General features: G+C 47.3%; 1 protein-coding gene, 1 long non-coding RNA gene and 1 other non-coding gene across 4 annotated transcripts in view; 2 read left to right on the forward strand and 1 right to left on the reverse strand.

Moving 5' to 3' along the window:
- The first annotated feature begins 381 nt into the window (after window positions 1-381).
- Window positions 382-1,361, forward strand: LOC115065526. Its single transcript, XR_003845311.1, has 3 exons — window positions 382-547; window positions 802-864; window positions 1,232-1,361. It is a non-coding gene; the product is annotated as an uncharacterized LOC115065526 (long non-coding RNA).
- Window positions 588-719, forward strand: LOC115065590. Its single transcript, XR_003845354.1, has one exon. It is a non-coding gene; the product is annotated as a small nucleolar RNA SNORA13 (small nucleolar RNA).
- Window positions 1,362-1,711: 350 nt separating the features above from the next.
- Epb41l4a (erythrocyte membrane protein band 4.1 like 4A) overlaps window positions 1,712-11,792 on the reverse strand; it is a 202,648-nt gene continuing 192,567 nt past the window's right edge. For both annotated transcript variants that reach the window (XM_021214291.2, XM_021214292.2), the window contains exons 20-24: window positions 8,246-8,293; window positions 7,076-7,144; window positions 4,210-4,320; window positions 4,024-4,105; window positions 1,712-2,842 (exon numbers count right to left, since the gene is read on the reverse strand). In XM_021214291.2, coding sequence (XP_021069950.1) covers window positions 2,714-2,842; window positions 4,024-4,105; window positions 4,210-4,320; window positions 7,076-7,144; window positions 8,246-8,293 — 439 coding nt within the window. In that variant the 3' untranslated portion in view covers window positions 1,712-2,713. The remainder of the gene's footprint in view (window positions 2,843-4,023; window positions 4,106-4,209; window positions 4,321-7,075; window positions 7,145-8,245; window positions 8,294-11,792) is intronic.

Here is an 11,792-nt window from a genome sequence, read left to right on the forward strand (position 1 = left end):
GCCCGCTGCTCATCACTGACCAAATGCTCTGGCCCCAGGAAGGAGGCATAGCCGGACGCACACTAGACAAAATCTCCTCATCATCCTAATGGCCCTGCGGGGTAGGGTGCGGGACAGAACCGGTCCCACAAAGGGACCGGGCGAGCGCCCTCTTTCTAGGAAACCCGGGCCGCAGCCTCCCGCGGTGCACTTCTCCCTCCGGCCACACGGGGGCAGGAGAGCGCGCGGCAGCCGTGGTACAGTCCGTCCCCGCCTCCCGCGGACAGTGGGCTCTTCCAGTCGTAGAAAAGCCTTGTGGGAGCGCGACGCATCCTTTCTACGCTCGCACGCGGCGCGGAGCATGGCGTCCCCGGGAGCTGGGGCACGGGAGGTGGCGTGGGACCGAGGGTGTGTGCAGCGGACTCGGCGGCCCTGTGAGGCGCTCGGCCCGCCGGACCCCGCGTGAAGCGGGTCGGTGTGGAAGCCGAGCACCGTTTGGGATGTAGATCTTCGCCGTGTGCCCAGGCACAGGACTGGGCGGATATAAAGCGAAGACCCAGGTCACACGGTAGGATTGATCGCCCGCTGTTCTGACGCCCTAGTCTTGTCGCCTTTGTGTTGCCCGTTCACTTTGCTCGCTAGTGAATGTGGTGTCAGAAAAGGCAGAAATAAATGCTTTGCGGCCTGTGCTTGCCCGGGAGTTCGGTATCTCGGGTGTCGGAGCTGCGTAAGTGACAGGAAGGCTAACTTGTGTGTGCAAGTGATTTTGCTGTCCAGCTCAGGGAATGTAGTTTCTTTAACTGGTTCTTCCTCGTTTGGCAGGTGGGTACCTGAAGTTGACTGGGTATTTCCTGAACGACACGCGGGAGTACAGAGTGGCTTAAGGTAGGACTAGTTAAGCACTTGTGCGATTTTCTTGTAGGTTGGGATGCCGACTCATTAGTCTTCCTGGTTCGCTTGTATTGCCGCTACTTTTCCGAAGTAACTCACAAGAGACAGCCATTACCCATTGGCTAACTTTTATGAATGGTTTTTTTTTTTTTTCCCCTGAGTACGTAGTATTGAACAGAAGTAGTAAATGTACATTTACATTGGTGACTTCTGGATCTCCATTAACTAGAAAAACTGCCAGAACTCTAAGCCAAAAACTTGGGTAGTTTTACCAACACTAAAAGGCTTTGGTGGGGATTTATGTTACCAGGTAACTTTTCTGAGACAGGTACGTTTAAAGCATTTTTATCTTTTCTTTTAGGATGTCCTTGATTTGGAAACTTGATCTACAGAAGCATAAGTGATTTAAATTTCCTAGGAGTCGCATCAAAACTCTACATAGATGAATGCTCATTTGTAACAAGGCTATGAATAAATGTTCTGATAGGCCCTTCTGACACTTGTCTGTTGTGATTGGCGGCCACCTACTGTGAGTTCATATGTAACAGCTAAACTGATAGGTAGGCTGCAGCTGAGACTGACGTTCTTTTGCTTAACAGGAAGAGACAGCTAGTACATTGGGGATCTATGGGTACAACTTTTACTTAAAATTGTCCTGAGATTTAGAATAGAGTATCACAAATGGGGAAGGCTTGCTGTGTGAGATCAATCCAAGTTCGGAGCCAGTCAGGGAAACCTGGGGCAGTTGGGGGTGGATGCCACTGCAGAGCAAAGTTGGAAAGTGAGCCAGTGCGAAGCTGGGAGGGTTTGAAGCATCAAGGAAGCAGTAGAGACCAGACCATTAAGGCTTAGGCTTTATTAAAGCAAGATGGGGAGATGGAGCAGGGCAGTTCCACACAGGTGGGCTGAGGTGAGCTGTCAAGGATGTGGGATGTAGAGGCAGACTAGAGTTACAGAAGGATGAAGACATTGAGAACAGGACGCGGAAGGAATCCTTGGATTTGGTTTTAGTTTGGGGGCCCAGGGGGAGGAGAAGGCCACAGTTCAATCTAAGGAGTTAGGGTAGAGTTTGGCAAGTGTTGTATCACTGAGCAGTCTACCCCCAATAGACCCCTCAAATAGCTGGAAGCATTTGTAGGATAAAGTTGAATTACTGGGCAGTAATAAAACTGACAAAGCTTGTGAGCCAGTGATGCCAGTCTCTTGAGACCCTGTCTTAAAAGCAAAGGCTTAAATAGTACCAAGAGCAGAGTTTGAAGGAAGCCAAAGACTGCCACAGCTGATGGCACAATACACAGGGTTCTCTCTGAGTACTGTTCCTGTCTGAAAAGCCATCATGCACAGGTAAAGGTCCAAAACTCCTGGGAACATGGGTGGGCAGGCGTGTGGAGTCTGGGATAACCCACACGGGCTTTTTTTTTTTCTCAGAAAACACAAGACAAGGACACTTAAGTTCAAATCAACACTTAACAGCTTTTTACATTATTTGTAAATGACCATTGGGACTTAATGTCACAAAATACAATATTACAGTTTTGTGGGATTAAAAGTCACCACAGTCTGATGCGGGCCAAGCGTCCAGGGGCTCATCAGAAGTCGCTGGTCTTGGCTGGGTGGAGAGATGAGAAACACGAGTTGGATGGTCAAAATTTCAGGAAATAGATTGAGGTGTCCAGTGAGTTTATGAGGTGGTCCTCCCAAAGGCCCAGAGCACAAGAATGCTGTACATAAATCCTTAAAAGATGCTAAAGACACATGTCCAGGGTGCATGGATAATTACCTAATTCACAGTTTCAGAAGTACCAGTGGCACGCATTTCCGTTCCCACCCCGCACCCAGCCTGTCAAGTCTCTGCCTTGAGGCGAGCAGCCTGGATGGTTTTTATGGTTTTTGCTGTATGTTTTCCAGCCAGGTTGATTGTAGATAGCTGAGATTTTTCTTCAATCAGGCTGTCTTTAGACCCATTTCTCCTCTAGAAAAAAAAATAAAATCATAGCAGTCATAATAACCGAATCAAGTACTTAGAAAAACAAGCTGGGCATAGAGGGACACATTTGTTACCCCAGGAAGAGCCTGAGCTACGTAGTGTGGCCACCCTAAATGTATTCATTTATGACACTGCATATTGTAATTACTCTGGAGAAAACTAATACTGTGTGAGAGCCCTCTAGTTAACTACAAAACCAAATGTGGGCCAAACCAAACCTAATCTTGGCCTGATAGTTGGGTACACATCCATTCTCATAAAAATTGGGCAGGCGGATTTCTGAGTTCAAGGCCAGCCTGGTCTACAGAGTGAGTTCCAGGACAGCCAGGGCTATACAGAGAAACCCTGTCTCGAAAAACNAAAAAAAAAAAAAAAACATAATTCACCTACATAAGCATTACTTAAGAGACTTTCCTTACCAAGGCTTTTTCTCCTAAAGACCAGAGAGGAAAAGCCTCCCCTGGTTCTGTTCTGGGGAGCCACCCTATGAAATGGTTCGTGTGCAGTGTGATAGCATGGAGTTCCTGTCATCTGGGACATGTCACTGCCACCCAGGGCAAGAGTAATCAACTGCCTACCTGGCCTGTACGCCATCCATACCCAGGAGTCCCAGAGTTGGGACTTGACCGATGGAAACACTGAGAGCGCCACCCATAGGGCCTCACAACAGCTGCCCAGACCTCCCAGGGATGACCAGGGTTGCTATGGCTTCACATGTATAAACATGTGAGAATAAGGACTTGCTACTGTATCCAAAGGGATTCCTGTAAGCACAGGATGTTTCTCAAATTTTTCATAGGCAACTTACCTATAGTACACACCTTTGACCCCAGCACAAGGGAGGCAGAGGCAGGCAGATTCTGTGAGTTCAGGACCAGCCTGATCAACAACAAAGGGGAGGTTCCAGGCCAGACAAGCTCACAAAGTGAGACCCTACATATTAAAATTAAAATTAACTTTTTTGTTTTGTTTTGTTTTGTAATGGTATCTGTTGGGCTGGCAAGATGGCTCAGTGGGCAAAAGTCTTGTAACTCGGTCCTCACTACCTGAGTTCAAACCCCAGAACCCATGTACAACAGTCCTGAAAACCGTTCTCAGAGCACACAGGCCATGCTCATACGTCATGCACATGCATGATCAGTAGGGTGCTTTAAACCTTTACTAACCTGATGAACTGTAGAGCCGCCAGACCCCTGAGCATCTGAGGAACGGGTGACTGGAAGTGGTGGTACAAGATCTGTCTTTGAGCTGCCAAAGAGAAAAGGTCGGAGTTTATGAACAAGACAGAACTCGGGACTTACGCTCCTCTGGGGTAGGCTGTGTTGTCTAGAGCCATAGGACTGACCACTCACTTCACTTCCGAGAGAACGGATCGCTCTCCGTCTGAACACTGGGATCTTCGGTACTGCCGGTAACTCCGTGGGGAATGAGAATGCCTGATGCGGACGGGGTCACCCTGAGTCCTGCAAGAAAGCCAGACAAAGCAAGGAGACGAACACAGTCAAAACCACATGGCGAGACGCAGTTTTCCTGATACTAAACTGTAAGCAGGACTTTCAGACTTTTTAACTTGACTCTCAGGTTTACTTTGCAGGTGGCGTTTTGTTTTTATACAGGGTCTCGTGAAGTCCAGGCTGGCTTCAGACTGATGAAGATGACCTAAAACTCGTGACCCTCAAGTTCCACATCCCACACACTGAATTAAAAGCATGTTCCTCTGCACCTACCTCAGACAGGGGTGGTTTTTTGTTTGGGGGTGGGGGGGTTGGTTTTGGGTTTTTTTGTTTCGTTTTGTTTTTAAGAACTTAATTTTTATGACCGCTGAAAGCAAGTAGTGTAAATTTCACAGTATTTTACAAAAGAAAATGCTTTCCTGTTCACTCATGCAAATGGAACTCTTCATAGTATGTGAGTGTGCATGTGTGAAGGTGTTTGGGTATATATATGCATGAGAGAGAGAGGGAGAGGGAGGGAGGGAGAGGGGGAGAGAGGGAGAGAGAGAGAGGGAGGAGAGAGGGGGAGAGACAGAGACAGAGAGGGAGATAGAGAGAGAGAGAGATCACAGTTTTTGTTACTTTTGTTTTGAGACAGGGTCTCATAATGTAGTCCTGGCTTGGACTATGTAGACCCAAGTAGCCCTAGAACCCGAGTGCTCTCCTGCCCTTGCTCCCGCCACCGCCTCCGCCTCCACCTCTGCCTCTAGACTCGGAGAACACAGGTGTGCTCTACCCAGCCTGCCTTAACCACTAAGAGCTAAATGCGTCTGAGAATTTAGTTGCATTCTCTTCAAGAATATGGAAGGAAATCTCTCCAGTGAAAACAGAAGCTCCGTCTTTCTGTCAGAGGTCGGTTCTAGCCGATTCCATCTACACTGGGAAACTGCTGAATTCTTCAACGCTCTTGGCACACACATAAAGATCGGGTGGTAGACGTGTGTGCCTTCCTGATGGATGATTTCACAGTGTGGACACATCTTAGAATGTCACATTATATACTGTAAGTCTCTTAAGCACTTAACTTAAAAAAAAAGTCCATCCTTGACCTATAAAAAACAATGGTAAGAGGATGGCGGGCCTGCCTCGAAGCCTGACCTGAGTCCAAGGGACCAGCATGATGGAAGGAGAAAACTGATTCCCTCAAGTTGTGTGGGAAGAGCCTGGGGAAGCTGGGCCTGCAGTTTTTCTGGATGGGAATACCGGGTTTTAGAGGGGAAGTAGTTAAGTGTGTTCCTCTCATGTTCCTGGAAATAATTCAAGCAAATTCTCAGATGCATTTACATTTTAGTGGTTAAAGCAAGCTAGGTAGAGCACACCCTGTGGTCTCAGAGTCTGGAGGCAGACCCAGGAGAGCACTCAGGTTCTGGGCTACTTCAGTCCACACAATCCAGGCCAGTTTTCCCTTGACAAGGCACATAATAGCAGATATGTGCTCAACAGTTGGGGCTGGAGCCTGGAGACTGCTGCTAAGGATTCACAAGCCTGTTCAGCTCAGTGTGGTCCTATGATGGTGTCTTAGTTAGGGTCTCATTGCTGTGAAGAGGCACCATGACCGAGACAACTCTTATAAAGGCAACATTTAAAAATTCTTACAAAGGCAAAATATAAAGGTAGCTCTTGTCAAGGGCTGGCTCACAGTTTCAGAGGTTCAGTCCATTATCATCATGGCGGGAAGCATAGCACTGTATAGGTAGACATGGTGCTGGAGGAGCCAAGAGTTCGTCATCTTGATCCAAAAGCCACCAGGAGGAGACTCTTCCACACTGGGCGGAGCTTGAGCATAGGAGGCTCAAAGCCCACCCCCACAGAGACACACTTCCAACAAGGCCACACCTCCTAAAAGTGCCTTCCTTCCCATGGGCCAATGATATCCAAACCACTACAAATGGGAGCTGACTTCAGCTCATATGACAATTTTAAGGTAAATATGAGTCTCTCAGTATGAAAATGATAGACAAAACTGACTCTGTTATCAATGAGTACCTCAGCCAAAATTTTTTTTAAATGGACATTACTCATCATTTATTGTAAATTCTTACACAGAGGTGAGCAGAGGTGAGCTGAGAGTCATGAGGTACGATCAAGGGTAGTTTCATGATGCTTGAAACAGGGCCTCTCACTCAGGCTGACCTGGAACTCACACGAAACCAAGCTGACTTTGAACTTGTGTCAATCCTCCTGCCTCTGCCTCCCACATTCAAGGATTAGAAACCTGAGCCACCACACAGAAAGGATGGTTCTATACACCTTTCTACCTTGTTCCCTACATTAATCACTAGCTAATATACAGATGTAAACACAGCATGGACCACAGTGCAAGAATGAGCTGTTCCCTCCTGTGGTGCTGTGAATGGGAATGACCCTCAGATGCTCATGTTTGAATACTTAGTAACCAGTCAGTGGAACTGTTGGGGAAGGACTAGGAGATGTGGCCTTGTTGGAGGAGCTGTGTCACTGGCATAGGCCTGAGGTTTCAAAAGGCTTGAGCCATCCCAGTGTGCCCTCTCTGCTTTCTACACTGACTCAGAATGACTGTCAGTTGGTCCTGTCACCTTTGTTCTACCATCCCGGACTCTAAGCTGGGATTCTAATGCTCCAAAACCGTAAGTCAAATTAAACACTTCTTCTTATGTTTCCTTGGGTATGGTGTTGGCATTAGAAAAGAAAGTAATTTACTCTCACACTAGTAGAACTAGGCGAAGACTTTGGAAGCTGTACTCACTCTACTTTAGTGTACGGGATCTCCTTCAACTGCTCTTCGGACAATCCAGATGGGTCCACAAGCTCCTTCCTAGGAAAGAATGCGCGAGAAGGTTAAAGGAGAAAAGAAAAGCCATCGGGCATGCACACATACCTATACCTTTCTCAACTGGCAAGCTTTCCTTTCTTCCCTTGTCTCAAAACATGGGCTTATTAAAAATAGTACACACACATGTGACATGCAGAGAGTACACACATGTGACATGCACAGAGTACACACATGTGACATGCAGAGAGTACATATATGTGACATGCAGAGAGTACACACATTTGACATGCACAGAGAGTACACACATTTGACATGCACAGAGAGTACACACATGTAACGTACACAGAGAGTACACACATGTGATATGCACAGAGAGTACACACATGTGGTGTGCAGAGAGTACACACATGTGACATGCAGAGAGTACACACATTTGACATGCACAGAGCGTACACACATGTGGTGTACAGAGAGTACACACATGTGACGTACACAGAGAGTACACACATGTGACTTGCACAAAGCTGAGAAAACCAGACCATGTTCGGGAAATGGGAGAAACTTATTCCCATAGCCCCTGGTCTCTTCCACTCCTTCTTGGGCCCACTCTCTTCAGGGCCCCCACTTCCTGCATTGATAGGCTTCCCACCCTGTGGCGGTGCCTTTCTTTTCTATATAGATTTGCTTCTCTTAGCATGCCTTTGTAAACCGCTAGCCTAGTCGAGGTGCATTTACAGGCAAACCAAGAGACCTTGGACAGGAGGCATTGGTCTGCCTGTAGACAGCGACTGGTGTATGGAACCCAACCCTGATGTCAGCATCAGATGATACAGGAGGAGCATGGCACCTGCCGGGGCATCACCAGAGCACGGCACTTGCCGGGGCGCCAAACCGAGGTTCCTTGCAGTAGGATTAGTTTCTCTTGTAACCAATTCAAAACTGCCCATATCATGGTGGCCATACGGCTCAGCGATTAAGAGCACTTGCTGCTCTTGCAGAAGGCCGAGGTTCAGCACCCACATGGTAGCTCGCAGTCATCCATAATTCTAGTTGCAGGGGATCCAGAAGCACCAGGCATGCTCATGTACAACACTTACGTATATATTCTGAAATGGTACCCGCCAGGGAGTTCCCAGTACTCACTGGATGTGCTTCCACAGCTCTTCTTTTGCTTGGATGTCAGGACTTCTTCTGTGAACAAATGAGACAAAATTCACCCCTACAATGCATGCCAATCACAAACCTTGAGTGAGTTGCCTTTTGTGAGGTCTCACTGGCCACCCAGCTGCTGATGGGAAGCCATCACAATTATCAGTGAAAGGGTAGCAAGTTAACTCCTTACGGGTGAGTGAGACTCACATAAATGTACATAAATGGAAATGAATCATCACCAGAGCCTGGAAACAGGGCGTGGTGCCAGGCAGAGGCAGGGGTCTCACCACAGGTTTGAAGCCAGCCTGGCCAGCTGGTTAAATAGCAAGTGACTTAGGGGCTCTGATTCCTCAGCATACTATCTACTGTTCCGTTGCATTTATTTATGTGTGCATACCACTGTGCACTCAGGACAGTCTGCAGCACTCAACTTCTTGCTTCACCATGCTGGTCCCAAGGACTCAGCTCCTAGGCGACACAGTAGGTACCCCTAACCTGCCAAGCCGTTTCACCAACTGCCCGCTATTTTTAAGCAGAACAGAATTCCTTTCTGTTGCCCACTGTAAGACTCTCAACACGATCTGCCATGACCTCATACAAGCAACAGCCATGAGGTGAGGCAAACGGCTCAATAATGTCCCTCTTCCATGTGACATCTCAAGTTGCAATCCTGCACTGAAAGGTAGGCCACAAAGGACAGAACCCATCTGTGACTTCTGTTCGTGCTGACACGCTTTCCCTGAAGACCAGAAATGACAGACAGCGTTATGTCCAATGTCCTAGAACGAGAAACCTGAAGTCACTATCTTGTTTGTTTGTTTGTTTTGTTTTGGATTTTTCAAGACAGAGTTTCTCTGTGTAGCCCTGGCTATCCTGGAACTTATGCTGTAGATCAGGCTGTCCTTGAACTCAGAAATCCACCTGCCTCTGCCTCCCAAGTGCTGGGATTAAAGGCATGCGCCACTACTGTTTGGACTGAAGTCACTATTTATGTTCATACTGTCCATCCCGGTTAACTGTGGACCCTCAACTGTAGCAAGGAATAGTAAATTAATTTCAGTTATGGCCACTGTCCCTTCAGGAGAGTTATCTAGTAGGAGGCTCCCAAAGGGCCCTAAGCCATACTGATAAAAAGGCCAAGAACCAAGCCACCGATCGATCGCCCACCCTGTGGAATTTCATGCCGAGGTTTAGTATCACTTTCAGCATACAATCCTGTCAGTGCTTTCATTCCTCCTTCGTTCATTCCGGCCGGGCTTTCTGAATCCTCGGACTACAATACGCTATTTATTTAGCTACAGAACAGACTAAGTGGCTTTTCCTTTGTGTGTGCGGACTGGGTGAGAGGACAACCAAGATCTGCTCTTCAGATCAAATGAAAAGGAATGAACTACGGCAAGGGATAGGAGCCAAAGCACCGATGTCTGACCAAGAACGCTGTTGAAGACTGATTAATTCTATGCTTTAAAGATCATGTGAACAGTCTGGAAGGCCTCCTGAACAAAACCTGCCTTTCCTGCACTCTGCCCATCTGATCTCCTGGGCAGTATGCCAAACCATCAAATGATAACTGAGAAGGTGCGAAGATTTCAGAGCACCAAGCGACTCTTCCACTCACTGAGACTGCTGGGTCAGCACTTCTCAGGGTTTGCCACCCAACAGTCTACTGCAGGGCATGGAGGTGGAGGTGCTGACGACCTGTTCTCTCGGGGACACTGGACACGTGGATTAGCCATCGTCCTGCTACAGAAGGTTTTGAACTCTCCACACTGCTGATGTTTTGAGCGCTAACTCTTTGGGAGCTTCCCCGTGTGTTGTTAGATTAGGTCGGTGACACCCCAACACTGACCCACTAGAAGCCAGTAGCCTCCTTAATGTTAAAGAAAAATGTCTCTGGAGAGCCCATGAGATGACTCCACAGGTAAAGACACTTGTCACCAAGACTGATGACCTGAGTCTCATCCCTGGGACTCACATGATGGAAACTCCCCCAAAGGCTGTCCTCTGGCCTCCACACACATCTGACCCCCTAACACACGCAAATAAATAAACGTAATCAGAACCGTTAAATGACTCTGGACATTGCCAGGTGCCCCAGAAAAGACGGAGCTGCCCCTGACCCTGGAAACTACGGATCTGAAATTAAAGTTAGGTGGCAGAAATGAATGGGCAAGTTATTGTAGCGATCAGGGTGTGACCCCAGAAACAATGCTGACAGCAGGCAGGGATTGGGTACTAAAAGAAAGGGAGGTGAGACCTGGATCCCAGAGAGTGAGAGAGAAGATGAAGACTGGCGTCACCTGAGGGTTGAAGCTTAGCGCATCTACCACAGAGGAGGAGGCAGAAAAAACAATTCGTAAGGAACACACAACTCACAGCCACCATGCCAAGTCTAGTGGTGAGACATGAGGAAGAGAGCAATTGTTTCTGAAAACCAAGTATGTGTGTGCACACTTGTATGGTTGTGTGTGTGTGTGTGTGTGTGTGTGTGATAACTCAGCAGGTGTGTAAAGCACCTGCTGGCAAGCCTCGTGACCTGAGTTCCTTCCATCCCCAGATAGACACAAAGAACCAACTCACAGGTTGACTGCACACACACCCATACACATAAATATACACACATGCACTCAAAAGAAATGCGATGCAATTTCAACACATATACACACAGCCTGATAAAAGAGTAGGAGTGTAGCTCAATGATAAAGCAATAGCAGCCAAACACATGCAACACCCTGCATTAGATCTGCAGTGCTGCATGCCAGACACACCAAATAACCAGCCCTGACAGCACAAGACGGCCTTCTTCTACTGGAGCTTTGGGTAACTTTCGTTTCTTGTTTCTGCCTTGCCCTCTGTTTGTACCTTTAGCCAGAAGACTCCCTTAGTGTATGAAGGAAGGAAGTTAGGAACTTTTTCACATGTAAATAAGTCGTGTGATTCCATTCAAAACACCAGTCATTCTGTCCCTGAAAACAGCATAAACTGAGTTCTAATCTCTCCACTAATCTCAAAGAGCTTGGGGCACGGAGGAGTTCTGAAGCTGGAAAAATGACAGTTTCCTCTGACTGTTGGACCACCTGTGATTTAAGAGATACAAACACGAGCTACCTTAATGGTGGCTATATTACTTTATGTTTATATCTGCACAGTTTTGTGAGTTTAGAACACTGTGAAATTTTCATAGCCATACTTCTGTAGCTCAATGGGGAGAGCTTGCTTAGCTTAGTGTGCACAAAGTCCTGTTCTATTCCAGCACACACAGGTATGCCAGCACATGTCTGTAACTCAGCCCAGGAGACTGCACAGGAGAGCAAGTCCATCCCCAGCTACATGCTGAGTTCCAGGCCAGCCTGGGCTACATGAGGCTCTGGATTAGAAAAAAAAAAAAAAAAGACTTACGCAGATGCTTTATTTAAACTCTTCAAAGGAAGTCCCTCAGCTGTCAGTAGATATAAAATATAACTAACATAAACAAGCTACCAGCATTGGCCCAGGTTTTTTTGGTTTCGGGGGGTTGTTTCTTGTTTTTTTGTTTGTT

This window comes from Mus pahari, chromosome 15 (assembly GCF_900095145.1).
Source record: "Mus pahari chromosome 15, PAHARI_EIJ_v1.1, whole genome shotgun sequence".
NCBI lineage: Eukaryota > Metazoa > Chordata > Mammalia > Rodentia > Muridae > Mus > Mus pahari.